This window comes from Patella vulgata, chromosome 7 (genome assembly GCF_932274485.2).
Source record: "Patella vulgata chromosome 7, xgPatVulg1.2, whole genome shotgun sequence".
NCBI classification, from domain to species: domain Eukaryota; kingdom Metazoa; phylum Mollusca; class Gastropoda; family Patellidae; genus Patella; species Patella vulgata.
The window spans coordinates 49,251,905-49,277,526 of NC_065885.2; the positions used below are offsets into that span (position 1 = coordinate 49,251,905).

General features: G+C 32.9%; 1 protein-coding gene across 1 annotated transcript; it reads right to left on the reverse strand.

Annotated features, from left to right (window-relative positions):
- Window positions 1-1,086: 1,086 nt before the first annotated feature.
- Window positions 1,087-24,966, reverse strand: LOC126826698 (DNA ligase 3). The gene is made up of 22 exons (XM_050555711.2): window positions 24,837-24,966; window positions 22,217-22,502; window positions 19,880-20,011; window positions 17,520-17,702; window positions 17,026-17,132; window positions 16,663-16,707; window positions 16,028-16,114; window positions 15,015-15,094; window positions 14,164-14,241; window positions 13,360-13,534; window positions 12,629-12,784; window positions 11,763-11,894; window positions 10,938-11,017; window positions 9,474-9,561; window positions 8,166-8,243; window positions 7,656-7,779; window positions 6,159-6,523; window positions 5,228-5,443; window positions 4,645-4,758; window positions 4,230-4,315; window positions 2,328-2,400; window positions 1,087-2,092 (listed from the first exon to the last, which is right to left on the reverse strand). The coding sequence occupies exons 2-22, from the start codon at window positions 22,500-22,502 to the stop codon at window positions 1,991-1,993; spliced, it is 2,787 nt and encodes a 928-aa protein (XP_050411668.1). The 5' UTR covers window positions 24,837-24,966; the 3' UTR covers window positions 1,087-1,990.
- Window positions 24,967-25,622: the final 656 nt, after the last annotated feature.

A 25,622-nucleotide genomic window follows, 5' to 3' on the forward strand; every position in this document is an offset into this window, starting at 1 on the left:
AATGGAAAAAAATAATTGGGTGGGGGGGATTAGACACTTATTGAATAACCTTGGATTTCCTGAATTTTGGCATAAGCCTTCTTCCATAAACCAAATGCGTCAATCTTTAACTAAAACCTGCATCCAAGACCAATTTAAACAAGTATGGTTATCTTTCTTGGAAAATCTGAGTAAGTTTTGTTTTTTTAATTGTTCAAAACTGTACATGAAAATGAAATTTACCTAAATTCATCTATTGATAATAAATATCAAAATATAATATGTCAGTTTCGATGTGGTATGCTTAAATCGAATGTTGAAACTGGGCGTTATACAAGAACCAATCTAAAAATAGAATTTGTACATGCTGCACAACGAACCCCATTGAAAACGAATACCACTTTCTCTTCTATTGCCCAGCATATATGAATCTATGTCGCAAGTTCTTTCATCATAGTAACAAATTTAATATAGTAACAAATGGCAAACGTAAATGTATAATCAATTTAGGAAAATATCTATACCAAAGTATGAAATTACATAAGCAATTATTAAACACCCAAAAATGAAACTAAACACCTTTTTGGAACTTTTTTTGTATATACCTGTGTATTATCTTTGTGACATTGAAACTACTTATATTTACATATATATTTTATTTTTTATTCTTTTTTCTTTCTATTATAATTATGTTCCTTATATTCCTTATCTGTTGTGCAATAATCACCAAATATATTCTAACTACCTATGTTGGCTATAGCAAGTGATTTGCTTTGCCTTGTAATAAAGTAAAGTAAAGTAAAGTCTGATATACGTAAATATTGAAAGGAACCAAGATCTTTGGGTTATAAACATACATTTTAAGTTTCATCAAAATTGGATCAAAATTGTGACCTCCAATGTGTCCACAAGCTAAAAACAAGATTTTTCGTGTCGAAAAGTCTGCATGACAACTGTTAACATTGCATTTGACAGATATTTATTTAAAATTACATTTGACAGATTTCTATTTAATATTGCATTCGACATATATTTATTTAACATTACATTTGACAGATTTCTATTTAACATTGCATTTGACAGATATTTATTTAACATTACATTTGACAGATTTCTATTTAACATTGCATTTGACAGATATTTATTTAACATTACATTTGACAGATTTCTATTTAACATTGCATTCGACAGATATTTATTTAACATTACATTTGACAGATTTCTATTTAACATTGCATTTGACAGATATTTATTTAAAATTACATTTCTTTTAAAAAGTTTGTACAGTACTGATTGAGATAACTTGCAAAACATATTTCAAATTTAAAATCTGAAAATTTCTTGCACCACAATGAGCAAATATATAGAAATTTTAAACATTCAGTCTTGAATTCTGATTTTTCTCGCATCCACAAGATTTCATAAATTTGAACAGGATAAATGGGCAATTTGTAATAAAAAGAATTTAACAGGCACAAATGACCAATACCGCCAAGTTTTATAAAATCCTATCGCTTACATTTTCATATGGTTCTGTATTCAACCCAACTGAACTTTAATACTGAGTTTTTAGACATCATCCTGTCATTATCCTTCCCAACGACTTAATGAGTATTCACAAGAAAAGTTGGAAGGACCGGCCGATGCAGATGACAAAAAATATACTTCCACAACAGGGCTTGGGCCATTACATTGCCAATGTAATTAATTATATTACCATTTGATCATTACAATTACTTTCTCATCTTTAGCAATGTGATCAATAACCATTACCCCAGGCCTGGTCTATGTCACCTTATCAAAGCTACTACAATCTGCTCCAATTTTTGATCAAATGTTTCTTTACAAATTACTATGTTATAAGGTCTCTGGGTTTTGGTATAGGCTTGGTGTTTGGGCTTTGGGGATATGCCATCTAAGAGACCTATGCCCATTGGTACTGTTCAGATAAATGAAGGTGATCTCAGAAAATTTATGATGTATGTGAAGAAATAATTTTTCCAAGCATTTATCACGTTGATAAATATTTGTCTGTTGAAACTAATGTCTTTTTCTTTATACATGACCACAACCAGTTGACTTTTACAACTTTTGCTTTACTTTTTCCATTAACCTGAAAAATATGTTGAATTGATAATAAACACAATGTTCAATATTATAAGACAGGTGTATGTAAGTAGAAATTACGACTATAGAGACCCATTTCACTACATTGTGTAAGTATATCTGCATCTAATACTAGGATGGATAATGATAACAGCTACTCTGTACGACAATAAATTATTTATTTAACTCTAATTACTGATTTAATAACACTACTTATGTTGATTTATAATTTAAAACCTTACCGTTTCATTATTATTTAATATTATATGAGTTGCTATGTGTTTCTCATACACTGGTAATATATCACCATCATATCTATTGATTTTAGTTAAAGGAGCATATTGATAAACTAAATCATTTGGGAGTTTTCCTGTATATAAATACAAATTGTTGGGAAAAATATTCATTTATCTGACAAATAAATAATAAAAATAATAGAAACAATGCATTGAAGATGTGAATTCGAATTAAAAGCGACACCTTTTATTAGTACAAACATAACACATGACATTGTAAGTAATAAATAACAAGCCAACATTGAGGCTGATGTCCCCCGTCGAAATCCCCAAATAAATAGATGACACATATTAATTAATCGCATATCTATTTTTTTCCAAAGTATCAAGCAATCAAACTGATTATCAACTATACACTAAGTTTCATCACTCTCTATTAGATAGAATCTTGTTCCAAAGCAGGAAATTGCTTATCTCTGCTTAGCTTTAGCTTGATATGTTAATCATTGAACTCAGTCAAGACGAACATCTACATCAAGTTTAATCATTCTATCTCAATTAGAAGAAGAGTTGTTATGTTCCAAAGTCTTGACCAATCAAAATGCTTATTGCTCGTTAGCCTAAGCAGAAAATTCTCATCATCGAACTTAGTCAAGGTATTGATGTAATGAAACTATACACAAATTTTCATCACTCTCACTTAATTAGAACTAAAGTTATCGTGTTCCAAAGCATCAACCAATCAAATTGCTTATCTCTGCTTACCCTAAGCAGAAAATGCTGATCTTCGCAGTTCATCTAGGCATTGACCTCATAAACCCCTACACTAAGTTTGAACATTCAAGCTTAATTAGAAGGAGAGCTATTGTGTTCCAAAGTCTCGGCCAATCAAATTGCTTATCGCTCTGCTTACCCTGAGCAGAAAATGCTCATCATCGAACTTAGTCAAGATATTGATTTAATGAAACTATACACCAAGTTTCATCACTCTCATTTAATTGGAACTAAAGTTATCGTGTCCCAAAGCATCAACCAATCAAATTGCTTATTTTTGCTTACCCTAAGCAGAAAATGCTTATCTTCACACTCCATCAAGGCATTGACCTAATAGAAACCTACACCAAGTTTGAACATTCTAGCTCAATTAGAAGGAGGGTTATTGTGTTCCAAAGTCTCGACCAATCAAATTGCTTATCGCTCTACTTACCCTGAGCAAAAATGCTCATCATCGAACTTAGTCAAGGTATTTATGTAATGAAACTATACACCAAGTTTCGTCTCTCTCACTTAATTAGAACTAAAGTTATCGTGTCCCAAAGCATCAACCAATCAAATTGCTTATCTCTGCTTACCCTAAGCCGAAAATGCTCATCTTCGAACTCCATCAAGGCATTGAAATTGACCTAATAAACACCTACACCAAGTTTGAACATTCTAGGTTAATTAGAAAGAGAGTTATTGTGTCCCAAAAAGTGTACGGACGGACGGACGGACGGACGGACGGACGGACGGACGGACGGACAGACAGACAGACAGACAGACAGATTTTAATAGTCCCCTGCTTTCTTCGAAAGGCGGGGGACAATAAAAGTGTCCAATGTGCATCAGATTGCAGTAATACAAACTTTACTCAAACTGTAACACTGTATTATTCTAGCATGTATCTTTAAACACAAAAAAAAATGTTTGCATGTATATAACCTGCTGAAATGTGGCAAAATGCAAAGTCCAAGCTAAGGTAGTTATCGATAGTATTTAAAAGACAAAATATGGTAGCTATAAATGCATTAAATACAAAGTTTGGAAATAAGTCCTATTTCATCAATATAGTTTCTAATATTTAAAATATTCAATACATTTGTGTATTTGCAAACCTATAACATTACTATTCTTATAAGTAAAGGATACGCTATAATAAAACGTCTCAGTTCTTTATATTTACTAATTTCTGGGGGTAGAATAATCTTACATCCTTTAAAAACATCTGGTAATTTCTGAAAGAAAACAAAAATAAAATTCTGAAAATGACTCAGTAATCAATTAGGTATAAAACAATGGGTCATTTTAAATTTAGATAAGTTGAGTATGTGTGGTGTTGACTTGATACATTATACATTATTACCATAACCTGTTGTATATGTGGTGATCACATTACTTGTTGTATATGTGGTGATCAGATATATCATACTATTACTACCATTACTTGTTGTATATGTGGTGATCAGATATATCATACTATTAATACCATTGTAGTAGTGGTGGTGATCAGATATATCATACTATTAATACCATTGTAGTAGTGGTGGAGATTAGAGATACTTACACTATTACTACCATTACTTGTGGTAGGCTTGGTGGAACTTTTATGATCATAATTAGCTTTATGAGATGGACTTGTCTGATAGCAACTGGCACCATACATACATTCCGCTTTGATCTATATTAATATACATGAATTGCAATTTATTCATATTGTACACAAAACTTTAACTTTATTAACAAAACCAATTAAAAACTCTTTTCACCATATTAAAGAGACATAATGATGAACTCAATGATGATGAGTTTTCCCCTTTTATAAAAGTCAATATTGATGTCATTACAAAGCATGCCAAATAAATATCAACAGAAAACCACTTATTACTTTGTATGTTTTAAGTATCAATGATTCTAATGTGTGGGCAAAATGTCCCTTCCCTGTCGATGTCTTTAAGTAACAACTTGAGTAACTCACATAACTTTTTGAAAACCTGTGTACAGGGCCCCTGGTTTAGTTCATTTCAGTTTTAAAATTCATCAAAAAATTAGATATGAACAAGATTATATCAAAATAAACTTATATATGGTCAAAAAACAAACGTGTCTTTATCTTTCTGTCAACAAAAATATGAGTGTTTAATTTTCACCTTTTTAGCTGGTGTAACAACTGACTCAGAGCTATCAATTCGACGTTTACTTGGTGTTTTAACTGGTGTTGATAGTGTGATATTACTGTGGTTAGAATCTTCATCATCTATCTCAATCTTTATATTACTACCATTACTACTAGTACTAGCATTCTGTTTCATTAATTTACCTGTACCACCTATGTCTGTCTTCTCTTTAGATTTATCAAATAGTTTCTACAAAACAGTACATAATTATATATTTAATGTCTTTTCTTTACATTTTTCTATGAAATGATGAGTAGGAGCGTCATTGCAATTCCACACTGAATTTGTTTAAATAAAATAGATTTTATGGTACTAACTTCTTTAAAGATACATTATATAAGATTTAGATAAAGAGCTAGCCATGATTCTTGCTACAATAGTATCATGTGAAATGAATAATTTAAAAATATCATTCAAATTACTCTATTACGAGCTAAGATATTAGCCTTTGAAGGTTTGACAAGACGTGTGCAATAATTTCAACCACTGTACTGGTTGTTCGAAGCTAAGTCTCGCTCCTCGATTTTTAGATTAAATCAAAATATGTCTGAACCGTTCTAATCTATTTAATCTATTTAAAAATGCCTGTTTCAGTTTTCATACAAAGACTGTTCTTTAGTGAAATAATGCATTGTGTTATCTATTACCGGTATATGTATTCTGCAATTTGCTATAATCCACTGTACACATAATAATGATATTTTGTGTCACCCATTATAATGTATGTGCAATCGGTTATAACAGATTGAGTCATTCTGCAACAGCTATAAATATACAATATAAGGGATTGCCATTATATTACCTTGAGCAATATTCCCCTGCACTGAGCATATAGTTTCTGTACAACCAAAATGTGTTAGCTACCGTTATGTGAAAACAATACATATTAAAATCTTCAAGTCACCTTTAACCTAGGTAAATCAGTTGCATTCTCCCAATTTTTGTCATCTCGTATTTTTTGTACCCTTGGAAATCTGATAGAGATTCCATCAGCTGTATGGATTTCAGCTTTACTAAATTCTGCACCAATAATTTCCCACACAGGGGCAGTCTTCGGATCGGCCACAACAAAATCTGGTACAACAGTTTTCTTTATATTTAACCAACCAGGAACACGTGCCACATCTTTACTAATTTTAACCATATCTAATTCTGTTTGTAATCTTTCCAAAGTTTTATCATCTAGACCATTTCCTATTTTAGTTACAGTACACCATTTTTTACTCTTTGGGTCATAAACACCCAGTAGAAATATAGACATTAAACCACCTGGAAATAACAGTAGTAATATAAACATTAAAGATGCATTAGGTAAGATTTAGATATAAAACTAACAGTTCATTCTATAATAGTTTAAAAATAGATAATGAAAAATGAATATATTGAAAGTTTCAGTCAAATTACTTCACTCTGAGCAAAGTTTTTGCTGTTTGGAGAACAGCAAAGTCTTGATTGTCATTGCCACGATAATAAACGACGATTAGTCCATTGAAAATCGCGAGCATCCAATAATCTAGAGAGTTTATTATAGTTTTGTCAAGCTAATAAATGTCTAATAATTTACATAACATTTGAGACCAAAGGAAAGACCTGCAATAGGTATATTTAGACCTTATATAATGCATCTTTAAACCACATGGAAATAATGTTCACATTTATAACAATACATCTATGTCTATTTAAACATACATTATGCAAGAGCTAAATCTGTCTACTGCAGGTCTTTCTTTAGGCCTGAAATGTTATCTAAATTATTAATTAGACATTAATTAACCTATCCAGACCATAATCAACTCTAGATGGCATCGATAGCCTGCGATCTGAAGTGGATTATGAGCCGATTTACTGCATAACTTTCCTTCTCGATTAAACGATTAAATAGATAATTGAGACTATGCTGTTTATCGTACTGACTTTAGTAATGATGACCGAGGCTAGGCAGAAATTTCATTCGCTTAGTTTTCGGTTTATAGTGGATCAATTTGAAAGAAATTTTGAGCAAATTGCCTTTACGTTATCTAGTTTTTAACTATTACTATTATAGTGAGAACTGCCAACTCGTTATCGAATCTCCCATAATGTATCTTTAAATGTAGATACCGATTTTGTCTGCAGCACATTTTTTGTTATCAGCCCTTTATAAACATTCTACAGCCAAAAGAAAATATGATATTTATTTTTTAATATAATTGTTGACTAATCAAATAGCATATTGGCAAATAATTATTAAAATGATCAATCGTAATGTAGTTTATGTCTGTCTAAAGTTTAAGACCTAAACGGCGTCTAATCTAAAAAAATTATTTTAATCTTTAAATTGACTATAAATTACCATTCCAGGTCTTATTTTTGTTCACTTGAAATACAGAAAATGTTTATATAAAATGATGTTTTAACTGACCTTTATTGCCTGTACCATAATAAGCACCTAATACAACCAGATCAGCTGAATCTGCCATACTACCTTCATGTAAATAATCTTTCTTCACTTTTAACCAATGTCTTTTACCAGGTTCATATAAACTCTGTTGACAATAGATAATATTCAAAAAAAACATTTAAACACTTCTGACTGATCCTATGATGCTTGTACCCCGGGTGGTTTCTGTGATGTCCACAGTACATTGTGAGTCACACAAGGTCATTATGTTTATAGTTCATATTTGACAATGGAGGAATATGAAAGTCTGAATGATCAGCTCGCAGCCATACACATTCATCATAAAATGGTCATGTATGTATGATCGTGGTGATTAGCTAAACAGATTTCCTTTAACTGTATGCTCTTTACTCCTTGGAGTGTTCCATTTTAATTTATCCCAAGCTATACAACTGGGCCAGGCCATTGTGCTAGTGTCTATCTGATGTTACTTCCCGCTGCCGCGGGGTAAAATAAGTATTTCTAACTTACATTGACATCTTTAAGTACTAATCCTTCTAATCCCTCTTGAAATACTTTATCCATTAATTCCTGCAGATGTACCACTTTCTGTAAAACATTACAATAATCTTTTAAGACATATCAAACATAGATGGGGGCTTGTCTGGCCCTTTTATATGTCCCTCAAGCAGAAAAATTGTCTATGCTGAAGATAAATCTCAAGTTTAAAAACAAAATTGTGTGGCAAATATAAAACATATAAATTAACAGTTGACAGATTATAATACATATATATATCAACAAGCCAACAGTGAGGCGGATGTTCCCCCGCCAAAAACTCAAAATAAATAGATGACACATATTAATTAATTGAATATTTATCTTTTTCAAAAGTATAAAGCAATCAAACTGATTATCAACTATACACTAAGTTTCGTCACTCTCCATCAGTTAGAATCAAAGTTATCTTGTCCCAAAGCATCGACTAATGGAATTGCTTAGCTCTGCTTTGCCATTGCGGGAATTGTTAATGATTTAACTCAGTCAAGACATTCATCTAATGAATGTCTACACCAAGTTTGAACATTCTACCTCAATTAGAAAGAGAGTTATTATATGTTCCAAAGTCTCAACAAATCAAATTGCTTATCGCTCTGCTTACCCTGAGCAAAAAATGCTCATCATCAAACTTAATCAAGGTATTGATGTGATAAAACTATACACCAAGTTTCATCACTCTCACTTAATTAGAACCAAAGTTATGGTGTCCCAAAGCATGAACCAATCAAATAGCTTATCTCTAGGCAGAAAATGAACGCCTACACCAGGTTTGAACACTCTACCTCAATTTGAAGGAGAGTTATTGTGTTCCAAAGTCTCAACCAATCAAATTGCTTATCGCTCTGTTTGCATTGAACAGAAAATGATCATTATCGAACTTTGTCAAGGCACTGATGTAATGAAACTATACACCAAGTTTCATCATTCTCACTTGATTAGAACTAAAGTTATCGTGTCCCAAAGCATCAATCAAACTGCTTATTTCTGCTTACCCTAAGCAGAAAATGCTCATCTTCGAACTCCATCAAGGCATTGACCTAATAAACATCTACACCAAGTTTGAACATTCTAGCTCAATCAGAAGGAGAGTTATTGTGTCCCAAAAAGTGTGACAGACAGACGGACGGATGGACGGACAGACATATTTAAATATCCCCTGCTGAGAAGTGGTATCAGATGTTCTAACCTTGTCATTGCTGATAGATTGTTTTGGTATTAAATATAACAACATAAACATGTCATTCTATTTGCCAAAGTTTGATCATGTACAATACTCACAGTTATATGTTGATATTCTGAAAATTTTACTCGATTTTTAACTTCTGTCATATTTTCTTGTAATACTCTTCTTCTTTCCTTAAGAGTTCTAAAGAGAAATAGTTGCCATATAATTTTAGGGTCCACTAAATGTTATTACCAGTATATAAAAGCCAACACTAATAAAAACAAATTGAAATATAAGAAAATCACAAATGAGGACCAAACAAATGTTTGTTTGTCATTTTTCGAAGACCAATTATTCACCTATATTTTCGTTGTGCAACAGCTGTCCATATTAGTGATGGTTGTAAAAGTTGTCTTTTTGAACAGTATTATAATTAATTGAACTACTATTTAAACTGTATATATAGTACCAGTTGTGAAGCCTATATAATTGTATGCTCTATGAGTGGAGTTAGGCACCATATAAGTAGACATTTTTATTATTTGCAAAATCATATTCTAATATACAGGAGCAAGTTTCTGCTTTGCATAGAATTTGTCTGCGATATCACTATTGTGAAAGTGACATTACATAACCAACATACTACATTATTATTATTTACACAAATAGACCATAGTTTTTTATATCCCACAACAAATGTTTCTGAAATATGCCCATTCAATATTCTAGTCAAAGAGTCTAATTTCCTGACTGCTCAACTGCCACAGTGCCCTATATTGTGTTTGTTGTGTAGAATACAAAACAAGTGGTTGCCATGTAAGATACGCCCACATTTTGCAAGAGATGGACAGAGAACAAGCTAAATAAAAGAAGCCATTTTTCGTACAATCAGGGGCCTTATTCCGGGAAGTTAAGGTCCGATATGTGTGAATATACGGGAACTGAGATCTTCGCGATATAAAAGTATATTTTAAGTTTCATCATCAAAATCGGATAAAAATTGTGACCATTAGCGGGTCCAGAACCTTGGTATTACATACTTTTACACTATTGCGTACAAGGATGGCCATTTTGTCAGGCAGTTTCGTTCCGATTATTACAAAATTTGAACTCAACCTTTACCATGGTGTAATGGTGATATATATAAATGGTTTTTAAAATCGGATAAAAATTGTGACTTCTAGAAATCCACAAGCTAAAAACTTTTTTTTTCGTACAATCAGGAGCTACAATCCAGGAAGATAGACTCTGATATACGCGAATAGCGAAAGGAACAAAGATCTTTGGGTTATACATTTCAAGTTTCATCTAAATCGGATAAATACTGTGACCTCCAGAGTGTCCACAAGCTAAAAATGTGATTTTTGTACAACATGAGGTTTTGATCCAATACATGCTAATATTGAAAGGAATAAAATCTTTTTGAGATAAACCTATATTTCAAGTTTCATCAGAATCGGATAAGAACTGTGACCTGTAGAGTGTCCACAAACAAACTGTGGACGGATGTCCGGAGGGATGGACAGAGGCGACGACAATATACGTTCACATGAAAATGTGGGCATATAAAAACTTACTTTTCCATTAAGTTTTCACCATTAATATGTAAACAATCAAAAACAAACAAACAAACAGTAGCATCTTGAAAAGCAGCTTTCTGAAATACAACCAAATTGTAACTTTAAATTAACATCTCTCAAAAACACTGATCAATTTCTGCAACAGTCAGTAAAATTTTTCTAATGACCATCTGCAAAAATTGACCATCTGATTCAAAACATGTTTTTTTTTTATAGTGAGCAAACTTTCAAGTTTTATTTTTTATTGCAATAAAGAGAGTTTAGTTCATGAAAATCGACATGGTTTAATACTCATAATGTTGGCAAATATTTTGCACGAGTCCTCAAGGATTTGCTTTAGGTCTGTCAAAATCTCACAAATAAATAAGTCTTGTTTAGTCGATATGGAAATATGTATATGGCTTTATTAAACTTTGAGATACAAAACCACTTTACAGTTATCTTACATAATCAAAATTACTGGTCCATTATTCGTCAAAAATTGAAGGTATATTGATGTCGAGACAAAAAAGACATTCATAGTAGGTACCCAAAAAACCATATACTTTACTAGAAAATGTATACTTCTGAAGAATATAACTTTTAATGCAGGAGCAATTACTTTAACTATGGAAGGAGTGGCTGAACATGCTAGCAAAAACACACCAAGCTGTCGAACAGTGAATATATTATGCTATATACGTCAATTACTTTTTTTTGTCATTAGAAATAGCATATATTCAGATGAATATAACTTCTTTGGGTCAAATAGATGACCAATAATATACTTAATGATAATGGCTTTGCAATGCAAAGCTGAATTATAGATAAAATGTGTCCTACCTTATGTACTCCCAGTGTACCAAATGGTAAAGGATTTCCCGTGTTAGTATCAACCAATAAAACTTCAGCATCTAATATCAGATCATTACCTGTTGGAAATGCTTTAGGAATAAAATCCTTAAAATGAGCAACCTGAAATCATAATATATTTGAAAGAATATTTTTTTACAGAATGATGGCACAAGAATCTTTATGATTGGCAATGTAATATATTAAGAGTTTGATGTTTCAAATGCATTATTGCCAACACTCATTTTAGGTCATTTTGAAAGTAAGATCTTTTATTTACACTCAACCCTGCTGTATAAATTATGTCTGTAGTGTTCTGACCAATTCTATTTAAACACCAGTAACTATTTAGTTTCATTTGTCACTCACTTTGTGTGTGTGTTTTCTACTTTTTGTTGAAATAAACTTGGTGACATATTTAGTTCTGGTCGTCACTCAGACTTTCTATTATATAAAAATATTTAGGACTCTTGTTAATCCTGTTCTAATTTGTTACGTGGTAATTGATTGGTTGTTAAAGCTTTGTTACCCAATTGTAATTTGGCACAGAAAATGTTGTTCAGTCCGCAAGAAAAGTGTTGATATGTCAAAGAAAAAGTAATCCATGACTTGCTCAGTAAGACAGCTCTGCAGTTGTGAATGCAACAAGTGAGAATGGATATTGAAAATAAATCCTCAAGATTCTCACTGAAATACAATGATTGAAATCCAGAAGAATCTAGTTATTATTCCAGATAATGAGACTGCTAATATCATCGGAGGGTACCAAAAATAATCTTATTATCAACCTCAAATTTGTCTCTTTTTTTTACGTTTTGACAGCCTGTTCTTAAATATTTGTTTACTAAAGTACATACTTTGTGTGCTAACACTGGTTTTAAACTACGACTAAAATAACGGAATTCATCTCCTTTTTTGTGAACCTGCACTCTTTCTCCATCATACTTGATTTCAGCATAAAAACCATTGGGACATTTCCTCATAGCTTGTTCTACTGATCGACATGCTTCAGCCTAAATAATAAAACAAAGAAATATCAAATCTATTATCAACCACATGGAACTGAGTAAACTTCAGTTATTAGCACTTTGAAAATCTACACTAGTATTAAGAAGCATGGAATTTTAGCATTATATTGTATTCAAAAGTCAAAAGAGAGACCTACTAATTCATCGCTGAGATAAAGATGTTTAAGAATTATTACAAAAGTCATTTTCGCACATATTACACCTGAGCCTTACCCTATAATATAGGTGTAATATGTGTGAAAATATTATACACAGTTCCAAATCTGAAACAGTTTCAGAGCAACATATGCATTTCGATCTTTATACTTTGTGGTTTTCAAGAGTTCAGTAAACTCCAGTTAAAATGCTGGAGTTTTGATAATTAGATGATTCTAGCTGTAGGTTCGTGAATATGTGTCTATTGGCTACAAACATGTGCAATAATAATCAACTACATTTATATTGTTAAAATTGACAATTCTCTGTAAGAAAAATATCCACAACAGAAAGCAACAAGCAGAGGAATGTGAATCAGTAGATGCCAGCAATTAGGTGATAAAACCTATGAAAAATATACTTACCAACATAGGTAAAACAGGTGTCATTAAACAGGCCTTTATACTTAATTTCTTCACAATACCTGGTTTACCATTCTCTTCAGCTTCTTTATGATTTGTTAAAACCCGATCTACTACATCACGTAGATTACGAGATGCTTGAAAAGCCTCATAAGCATTAGGATCCAAACCATCTAATCTAAAATCAACAAGTACCCATTACTCTATTTCCTATATTTGCGATACAAGATTTGTTGATAATAGTTGGGATACATTATTTTCTATTAATACATTCACTTAATTCTCACTCAACCACAAGGCTGTGATCCCTGGGTTTTTTTTCTTCTTTTTTGTTGAAGTAAAGATATTTTTATTATTGCTATTATAAATGCTTGTATTTAAACCAAGAACATAAATTTGTCAATAATCACACAGTCACTTTGATCTTAGTATAAACTACTATAAACAATACCAAGTTTACCGACTGCTTAAATTTGGCTATCTGCTAATATTATTTGTTGGACAAAGCATGGCAGTAAGTGCCAAAAGTACCATAATGCCTCCTTTCCTTATTCTATTAAAAATTATCCCCTTTTATATTACCATTTTCATGACATTAACACATTCACCTTCTTTATCATATTTTCCATATGTATGAACACTATGTATATGTCTATTAAATAGTATATAAACTTATGTCTACCATTTTACTTGCAAAAATGTCCAGACTAAGGCCACTTTTTTGTCATTAAATAAAAGAAGGTGCAAAGTCAAACTGGGTACCAAGTGAAGCCGTGGAATGGCAGTTGGTTAGAAATGCATACTTACATATGTTTAGCACCTGAATTAATTCGTAAGTCATGTTTTATAAGTCGAACTACCATTTTTAAATCATTTGAAGTACATCTGGAAATGAAAATAAAATCCTATGACTTTAAAGAATTAATGCATCATTTAGTGCTACAGAAATCCCTTGCCAACTGCAATATTATGAAAGTTTAATCTCTAATAGGAATATCAGGCCAAAAATGGTTCAATTGTGTTTAGTATTTAAAAAGTTAGGATAAATTGAAATTTCATCGAACTATGCTGCTTGCATGTAACAAGAAGTGGTGGAGAAATCTGATGGACCTAGTATAAATCTCATTGAATCCAAGCCGGGAAATTATCTACCATTGATATTTTCATTTATTCATTGAATGTTAAAAAATCATTCTCAGTACATATTTAGTGTAGATTTAGCCGTAAGAAATTTGATATTTTAGCGAAAATGCAAATGAAGCATCAAGCCTTTAAACATTAAATAGAAAGATGGAACTTATTTATTACTAGCACATCTAACTTTTTATAAATTACTTTTCATCCTGCTTAATCTGAGTAGAAAATGTTCATTAACGAACAAAGTCAAACATCATCGACAAATCAAATTGCTTATCTCGGCTTACCCTCATTATCTATACATACACCAAGTTTGAACATTCTACATTCTATCGTGTTCCAAAAAACGGGCACCAGACAGACATGAAATAAAGTATGCTTACTCTTCCTTCAACTTCTCATTTATTTGGGAAGTTGATATAGATAAAAGTAGTTGCTGTAAATGTATGTTTGTATTTAAAACATCTTTATTCAAAAAGGTAATGTTCTTTCACACATATAACGGGAAAAAACAAATATACCTTTTAGCTATTTTTGTTAATATTTTTTGTTGTTCATCTTCTTTCGTCACTTTTGACAATTCTTCTAAAACTGAATCAACCTTCAAGTAAAATACAGTTAATCCTTACATAGCATAGTTATAACATTACAGTGGAATTAGCTAATTGGAGGTCTTCACTAGTGGATAAAAATACAATTGTAAAATTTGATGTCAATGTGTCAAGTCTTCACTGAGATACATACATTTTAATTCTCAATTTCTAGTTGTTTATGCTAAGTAATTCAGTCCTTGGGTCTAAAGTTATTTGAATTTGTTACTACTCAGAATAAAATACATTTCTGAAAGTGATAATTCCTCTTTAAATAACACCAGAAGGAAGATGAAAAATTAAAGACAGACAGCATTCCTATCAGACTAGACTAGAATATTGTAATAGTCTTCTCACCGGCCTACCCTAAAATCAAATAAATTGCCTTCAGCAAATCCAAAATCTCACAGCAAGAATGGTCACAAGATCTCCATATCATTGTCACATAACCCCAGTTCTCCAAAACGGTCAGTGGTTACCAGTCAGTGTCCGGCTAGACTTTAATGTACTTTGCCTAACACATCAGTGTGTCAGTGGAGAGGCTCCTGATTACCTCTGCAAATTAATTCAACGGTATATTCCAAAAAGACAGTTGCGTTCAGAAAATCTCAATCAGCTAGTGGTACCAAAGTGGAAACTTGCTACCGTTGGACAAAGAGCGTTTGCTATTGCTGCCGCTGAAAGATGGAATGCACTTCCAGTTGAACCCCGTTTTGTGACTTCTTTATCAATCTTCAAATCTCGATTAAAAACTCATCTTTTCAAAACTCACTACAGAAATTGACCAAAAAACCCCCAAACATAAGAGCCAAAAGACTTTTGTATAGTTGTATGCGCTATGAGCACGATTTGTGGATTTGGTGCTATATAAATGGACATATTATTATTATTTTATTATTATTTATCATTTAAAATTGTCATCTTAAATCATACATTTGTTTTACCTGTTGTAATGAAAGAGAACTTTTCTTCAGTGGAATTAGGACAGAACTCTGTTCAAAATAATCTTTTATAGTTTCAGCTACATCTCCCTTTGAAATAAAATAATTGTTCCCACAGTTAAACATACATTATGCACTAGCTAAATCTGCCTATTGCAGGTCTTTCTTTAGGCCTGAAATGTTATCTAAATTATTAATTAGACACTAATTAACTGGTCCAGGCCATAATCAACTCTCGATGTCATCGCTAGCCTGCGATATTTACTGGATTTGAATACATTTTATAATGTATGATTTGATGTCAAAATGGATAATCGAGACTTTGGTTTTTTTTATCGTACCAACTCTAGTAATGGTGATCGAGGTTAGGCCGAAAATTCAATCGCTAATATCTCGGTTCAGTGTGGAGCAATTTGACTGAAATTTTCAGCATATCGGTATTCTATTCACGTTATCTATTTGTAAACTATTATAGCGAGAAATGTAGCTCTTTATCTAATCTCCCATAATGCCCCTTTAATGTATTGTATATAAAAGCTGAAAAGTGAACAAAAAGAATTAACACAAATGATATAAGAAATAATATCAGTATGTTCATGAATTCACCAATTATTGAAAGACAATCTTTAAAAACTTACCTTGTCTAGGTCTTCAACCATTTCTGTTAAAGGACTTCCAAAAATCTTAAATAAAAGGAATTAAATTTTTTCTTTATGTGGGAATTAATTATAATGCACAATGATATTTGTTTTTGTCTTAAAATATTACTGACAGACCTTCAACAGGTATATATAATCCTTGTCTAATAATAACAGATATATGATCTGCATCATTCTGTATTTAACTGAAGTCATACTTTAGTAATTTTAAGTATTACAAATTTAAAACTTCATGGCAACATAAATGTCATTATTTTAGAATCATGAGAGTATTTTTAGTTCATTTTCTGTAGACTTTGTGCCAAGGTAAGTGTGGTGTATGCAATCCATTAGTTTATTTACCTGACTGAATAATTTAACAAGTTGTTTATTGTTGAGATTATAAACAGATTTAACAACACCAGGTAATAACAACTTTATCAACAAATATAAACTTCCTTTAAAACCATCTAAAAATAACAAAACACAAACTATTCATTTCAAAATATTTATAGAAATATTTACCACATTGCTTTTGTTAATCAGTTTACCAAATATAATACATCATAAGCATCTGTTTTCAATTTAATCTGTGTGTATAGTACACACTGTGTACCATGGGACAGTCCTATAACATTTCCACAAGGTCTGTGTGTGATTAATGTGCATCATCGGTGTTAAATAGTCTTTCAACAGACAATTAAGCTAAAATTCAAAGATTATAACCTGCAGTCGTTTCCCTTTAATTGCTGAAATGGAAGATCTATGTTTTTTTCATAAATAATAATATATGCCTATCCTGCCATCACATAAATCAAATTCTGAGAATGAAATGTTAATGAGATGATATATAATACCTCCACTGTTTCCTTTACAAATATAATCCGACACAATCTTTGTTTTACCAAGATAACTGTTTTCCTCAGCTATTTCAGCACATAATCTTCGAAATTGTCGAAATGAATTGTCTTTCTCTGCTTCCGGTGAATCATCAGGATTATCATCAATTTCATCTTTTATTTTACTAGTTGATGGCTTTGCTGTAAGTAAGAAAACAAGCCAACAGTGAAGATGATGTCCCCTGCCGAAATCCCAAAATAAATAGATGACACATATTAAAGGACAATATTGGTGTCAGTCATTATAAAATATGTGATAAAGCTCGTTAAATACATCCCAAATATAATTTTAACACAGAGATCATTGCTACGAGAGATGTGTAACAAGCATGTGAAGAAACGGGAAGTGACGTCAAACATGAGTGGTCCTTCTATATAACTGACTGAAGTAATGAGCGGTAACATACAAACGATCGAATTTCATTTCACTGATAATTCCGTTGAAGATGAAAAGTTGTTATATGAGACGATGAGAGGATATCTGACAATTCAAAAAAAGAATTGGCTGTCAGTAGATAAAAGATAACGAACAAATTAGAAAAAGTCCGTGCATTACCATGTTTTATTAAGAACAGAATGAATAAAAACGGGGGAATGCACAGGATTTTTCTACTTTTTCTCGTGTCCCTTATCTAGTGACAGCCAATTCTAATTTTGAATTGTGAGATACCCTCTTACCGTCCCATATAATAACTTTTCAACTTCAACGGAATTATCAGTGAAATGAAATTGGATCGTTTGTCTGTTACCGCTCGTTAGTTCAGTCAGTTATATAGAAGGACAACTCGTGTTTGTCATGTTTGGCGTCTCTTCCCGTGCTTGTTACACATCTCCTGTAGCAATGATCTCTGTGTCAAAATTATATTTGGAATGTATTTAACCAGTTCTATCACATATGTAATAATGACTGACACCAATATTGTCCTTTAATTAATCGCATATCTATTTTTTTCAAAAGTATCGAGCCACCAAATTGATTATCACCTATACGTGAAGTTTCATCACTCTCCATAAGATAGAATTGAAGTTATCTTGTCCCAAAGAATCGACCAATGAAATTTCTGAGATCTGATTGGCTTAAAGTTAATCATTGGAGTCAGTCACCTAATGAATTAGAAGGAGAGTTATTGTGTTCCAAAGTCTCAACCAATCAGATTCAAGTCTCTACTTTGCGTAAGCAGATAATTCTCATCATCAAACTTTGTTAAGGTATTGATCGATGTAATGTAACTATACACAAAGTTTCACCACTATCACTCAATTAGAATCAAAGTTGTCGAGCTCCAACCAAAGTCTTGACCAATCAAATTGCTTATCGCTCTGCTACTGAAAGCCAAAAATGCTCATTATCGAACTTAGTCAAGGTATTGATGTAATGAAACTACACCAAGTTTCATCACTCTCACTTAATTAGAACCAATTTTTAGTGCCCCAAAGCACCAACCAATCAAATTGCTTATCTCTGCTAAGCCTAACTTCGAACTCCATCAAGGCATTCACCTAATAAACACCTATACCAAGTTTGAACATTCTACCTCAATTAGATTTAATAGTCCCCTGCTTTCTTCAAATGTTGGGGGACAAAAATGGTCTGTGAGTAAAGTATTTTATTTTTGACTTTTGTATCCAAGGGCCAGTGTTGTGACAAAATCATGTCCCTTTACCTTGCCCGTAGTAGTTGACAAATCAGGATTGAAATAATTTATAAAAGCAACCCACTCTTTCTGTAATACTTCATACATGGTAAATTTATGGAAAAAGGAGCAATTGGGTAAAGTGTTTATAATACTGGCTTCAAGTACATATGATTCTGATTTGACCATTTTATGTACTCTTTAAATTAAGTGTAAGCCAGCTTGTTTCATTTGCTTACTGTGTTGACAGCAGAACACACAATCGATTGTATCTGTACACTTGCTTTTATGAAGTAACATTTTCAATTAAAGTTAGATTGTCGTCCCACAAAGTGTGACAGACGGATGGACAGACCCATTTTAATAGTCCCCTGCTTTATCGAAAGGCGGGGGACAAAAATATGGTTTATTAGTGAAAAGAATTTGCCCTGATGATTGAGATAGCACAATGTGATGTGTGTTTCAATAAAAGAAAGAACAAAAAGAAACATTAAAAATAATGTTAGTGAACAGTAAATAAATTCAACTAAGTAACGCCCGACACATAAATTCATTCAGTTTTAACAATTTAGTAAATAGTTATGTTAAATTTGATCCAAATCATTTCTTATTACACTTAAAATGTTAAATTTTATTTCAAGACAATTTTGAGACTGTCAAAAGTATAGATAATGGAATACATACCTGTATGATCAGTTGATGTTGTTGCTTTAGATGTGGTGTTTGTTTTAGTTGGTGAAAAGGGCAGTTTACCTTGAGCTGGTGGTTTTCTTTTCACCGGGGTCTTAGCTTTTGTGCCAGCTTTAGCTTGAAAGTCTGAAAATATTAACGAAATAATAAGCTATCTATAGCTATCATTTAGAAGGCTGATCTGCAGCAAATTAGACCAATATCATTACTTTATTGGTACAATCTGACAAGAAATCTCCCTGTCATAATATTTTACATTACCAGGCTAGAAATATATAAGAAAGAAGGGGGGTTGGATGGCCGAATGGTTAGCATGTGGGCGCTGTATCATGCGGTCTGTCATTGAGTCAACTGGTGGGGTTTTGATTCCCTGGTTGTACGTGACAAGGGGTAGGGTTGCCTGTTGTTGGTTTTCTCCGGGTCCTCCGGTTTCCTCCCACTGCTAAAGACCCCTACGCACAAGCAAATTATTGAAATAAAATTGAACCATGTGTTAGTCCCGAAATGACCTAGTTTGTGTTGAGTGGACGTTAAACCCCATTTCTCTCGCCCTTACTCTTATAAGAAAGAACAAGCCAACAGTGAGGCTGATGTCCCCCGCCGAAATCCCAAAATAAATAGATGACACATATTAATTAATCGCACTTTTATTTTTTTCAAAACTATATAGCAATGAAACTATACACTAAGTTTAATCGCTCTCTATCAGATAGAATCAAAGTTATCTTGTCCCAAAGCACCGACCAATGAAATTGCTTAGCTTTAGCTTGAAATGTTAATCATTGAACTCAGTCAAGACATTCACCTAATGAACATCTACATCAAGTTTAAACATTCTACCTCAATTAAAAGCAGAGTTGTTATATTCCAAAGTCTTGACCAATCAAATTGCTTATCCCTCCTTAGTCTAAACAGAAAATTCTCATCATTGAACTTAGTCAAGGCAATGATATAATGAATCTATACTCGGCGTTTCATCATTCTCACTTAAAAAAAATAAAGTTATCGTGCCCCAAAGCATCATCCAATCAGATTGCTTATCTCTGCTTACCGTAAGCAGACAATGTTCATCATTGAACTCCATCAAGGCATTCACCTAATGAATGCCTACACGTGAATGCCTACACCAAGTTTGAACATTCTAGCTCAATAAGGAGAGTTATTGTGTTCTAAAGTCTTCACCAATCAAATTACTTACTTTTGAGCAGCAGAAAATGCTCATCATCAAACTTAGTCAAGGTATTGATGTAATAAAGCTAAACACCATGTGTCCTCACTCTCACTTAATTAGAACTAAAGTTATCATGTCCCAAAGCATCAACCCATCAAATTGCTTATCTCTGCTTACCCTAAGCAGAAAATTTTCATCTTCGAACTCCATCAAGTCATTCACCTAATAGACACCTACGCCAAGTGTGAACATTCTAACTCAAATAGAATGAGAGTAGGTGTGTTACAAAGTCTTGACCAATCAAATTGCTTATCTCTCTGTTTACTCTGAGCAGAAAATGCTTATTATCAAACTTAGTCAAGGTATTGATGTAATAAAACTATACACCAAGTTTCATCACTCTCACTTAATTAGAACTAAAGTTATTGTGTCCCAAAGCATCAACCAATCAAATTGCTTATCTCTGCTTATCCTAAGCAGACAATGCTCATACTCGAATTCCATCAAGGTATTGACCTAATAAACACCTACACCAAGTTTCAACATTCTAGCTCAATTAGAAGGAGAGTTATTGTGTTCCAAAGTCTTGGCTAATCAAATTGCTTATCACTCTGCTTACCCTGGGCAGAAAATGCTCATTATTGAACTTAGTCAAGGTATTGATGTAATGAAACTATTCACCAAGTTTCATCACTCTCACTTAATTAGAATTAAAGTTATCTTGTCCCAAAGCATCAACCAATCAAATCGCTTATCTCTGCTTACCCTAATCTGACAATGCTCATCTTCAAACTCCATCAAGACATTGACCTAATAAACACTTATACCAAGTTTGAACATTCTAGCTCAATTAGAAAGTGAGTTATTGTGTCCGAAAAAGTGTAACGCACAGACAGACAGACGGACGAACCCATTTTAATAGTCCCCTGCTTTCTTCGAAAGGCGGGGGACAAAAAATCTGTCCTACAAGTGAAACTATTCATTGTCAACAAAGTTTATCAGTCACTTGTGATATTTGTGGTGTAGGTTAACTGTAATTAATGCTTGACCTTTTAAATCTAAAAAGTGAATGTATAGGAACACATAAGTAAAATAAATATCTGTGTAAATTTAATTATTGATTTAAAAAAAATGCTGTTTCTATTTAATAATAGTAATACCTTTAATAATCTGTTTAATCATGTCTTTATCTTCATCTTTCAGATCTTTAAAATCTTCCAAATCATCAGGATCTTCAATCTTTTTTGTGGTAGCTCTAGCTCGTACAAATGTTTCAAAAATACATGCTGGGTGAAACCACTGTTTCATGTCCCCTCCATCTTCACTAAATGGATTGGACACAACTTTACCAATTCTCATGGCTCCCTTTTCTATCTTCTGTTTACATTTCTTGCAACTTGATGTTCCCAATTTGGCATAGCCAACTATATAACGGTTTTCAGCCATCTAAACATAATTTGATTTAGGTTTTTAAAATAATTGGATAAAAAAGACCCAAAAACAGAACAAAAATACAGGAGGACCCCAAAAGTTGACACAACAGACTTCAAAGGAGAACAAGATAATTTGAAGGATTATGGAGAACCACTTTCTTCATTCTACCTCCTTGTTCAGCTCTGAACTCGTGTAATGAGAACTTACATTCAGAGCTGAACGGGTAACAAGAACTTATATTCAGAGCTGAACAATCTACCTCACTGCATTGACCAGGAAAATTCTCATTACCAGTGTGTGCATACATGTATGAAATGGGGTTTAATGTCCTACTGTTCTGCTCTGAAAGGGCTAATGAAGACCGATGTGGGCATACAGGTACATTATTATACAAGCGAATTTATTTCCATCCACAAACTAAACAAAATTACAACTATTAACACATGCAAGTAAAGTGCTAAAAGATGGTTTAAAAAAACCTTTATAATAGAACTGTTTAGACAGTTTAATTAGTGCATTGGGCAAAACTGTGTTTATAATTCATCTGACTGGGGCAATTTGTAGGATCACCTGCAGGAACGAAGGTAGGGGTATCAAAAATAAAAGAAATTGTGTTTAAACGTAATCTTATTCTAACTACAACATACAACTGTACATTAGCTGCAATACTGCAGCAGGCATACTTCTCTTGTACGCCGCTACACTTGATACACTATTCGAGGCTTTGTGCAAGTAAAAATAGCTTCAAATGAAAAATTCTCAACACATATCATCAAAGTTTGCATGGAAATAAGGAATTATGTTACAAATAGTGAAAAGTGGAACACTGAAATTTTAATCTTATCTTACAGAACAGTTATTCTTATTTTTGAAGCGTAGTGGATTGCCGAATGGTAAGTGCATGGCTGCGTGCGTGCTGTATAATAAGGTCTGTCATTGAGTCAACTGGCGTGGTTTCGATTCCTCGTCCAGTTGTACATGACAAAGACTAAGGTTGTCTGTCCAACTTCGTAGGTTTAGTCCGGGTCCTCTGGTTTACTCCCACTGCTAAAGACCCCTATGCACAAGCTAATAATTGAAATAAAATTGAACCATATGTTAGTCCCAAAATGACCTAGTTTGTTTTGAGTGGAGTTAAACCCCATCTTTCTGTTGAGTGGAGTTAAACCCCATCTTTCTCTCTCTCTCTCTCTCTCTCTCTCACTCTCTAGCTTAACATATAACAAACCAATTCCCATTGAAATAAAGGTGAAGCCTTACAACATAATTATGTGATTTGATAAAACTTAACTGCTACGCGACATTTCTCTCCTATCCAACTTAAAATGTCCGTCCAGCCAGAAGTAGGGTGCGCACTCCGTCTGACGTGATTATATGTCACTTTCCATATATGGATTTCATGTCCATATAAACTTTTAGTATCTTGTTTGCTACTTAATGATTTATCACAGTTACAGCATTCATCTATTTTGGACAAAGTCTAATTCTAGTTTCGATTTCAAAGACTAAAGACACATGATTCCTGTCATTGACATCTCAGTGAATTCCAATATATTCTCTCGTAGTAGTCTAGCGTAGTAACACTTCCTTATAAGGGAAGTGATAGGCGGAGTTAAACGCAGCGCGATACTTGGGGAGCTTTCAGTCTGGGTGGTGTCAAGACATCTTGTACATTATAAGAAATATTGCTTCAAAAATGTGAAATGCATTACCACAAAGAAAAACTGTTCGGTTACAGTAACTATTTTTTTAGTGGTCCAGTCTTCACTATTTGTGATAAAATGAATTATTTTAATACAAACTGTAATTAGGGCTGGCAATTGATACCTATTTTGAATATCGATATCAGCAACCATTTCGGCAATATCGATATCAATATATCGGAAAATTTGAAGTTGAAAGAAATAACTGTTTGTATGCTAATAATGCATTTAAATGTGTTATTGATCAAATAAAAAAAACTATAATCCTCAAACTATGTTTTCTTAATGTTTGTTTCATTGACAGCTTATCTTATAGTATTATGAACAAAATAGTAATAGCAGCTTTGCGCTCGCCATCAATTGCTGTTAACAATATTCCTCGGCCGCTTATAACAAAAGTTTTACCCACAATCCATCGTTTTTACTGCTTCAATTTGTACGTGTGACATGTAAATTGAAAACATAGCCCTAACCCTAACCCTAGAAAGATATTTTCCAGATCGGTCAAGACTCAAGATCTATTCTACTCTATAGTAGAAGTATTGTGCGTGGAAATGTGATTTTTTTTAAACCATAATAATGTGAATCCACCCTTTCAGTCCTTGACATTTGCTGATTCCAAATCAAAATATATTACTTATACCTATCCAGATGATTTTATGTCTAAAGTACTTCTATCATAAAAGAATACATGGAAATTTCAAGATATCACCCAATATCAATCACTGAATGTTGATATTTTGTTATTTCAGCGTTTTATCTTCCTTTCTTTGTTCAAGAACTACCAAGGGATATAACTCCCCTTGTACAGTACTCAGTAGTCTTCATTGTTTCTCTCTATTTTATATTAGCCAACTGTAATGATCTAATTATGCAATTTTATGCTGCTCTCCTTGCCGTGGGCGTTTTTAAGCTATAAATTTAGTTTATCCTACTATTTTTTATGTTCAGAAAGTGTTTAAATAAATTTTGGTCCGAAATTTACCAGAGATGCAGATGAATTAGGCAGGCAATATTTGACATCTTGTGTACTTTATACATAGCCTACCCATGACTAGTAGACGTTTTCAACCTATAATTTTGGGTTTCATTGTAGCTGTAGGGCAAAAACTGTTCTGTAAATTTTATTCCTCAATCCCAACTTTGGATTAAGCTTATATGATCAGGACCGTACGTAACTAGCTGGAGCCACGGTGGCTAGGTGGGTAAGGCGCTGGCTCGCTAGCCTGGAGGTCGGGTGTTCGATCCCTGCATTGGCCGAGAAAGTTCATCCCGATTTTCCGACGTGGTTTCCCCTTGTCAGTGATGCAGGACGGAGGGCCTGACAAGGACAGCTGTCTAGTCCTTCGGATGAGACGAAAAACCGAGGTCCCGTGTAAACATTGGAATGCACGTAAAAGATCCCTTGGCAGTTGGAATTCGATATTAG

Bases quoted from the DNA above. Each gene is read 5' to 3' on its own strand.
- LOC126826698 (XM_050555711.2), bottom strand. From the start codon at position 22,502: ATGGCTGAAAACCGTTATATAGTTGGCTATGCCAAATTGGGAACATCA. The intron at 11,895-12,628 runs GTATGTACTTTA...TTATGATTTCAG, and splicing joins AACCAGTGTTAGCACACAAA to GTTGCTCATTTTAAGGATTT. The intron at 4,316-4,644 runs GTAAGTATCTCT...GTTTTCTTTCAG, and splicing joins CAAGTAATGGTAGTAATAGT to AAATTACCAGATGTTTTTAA.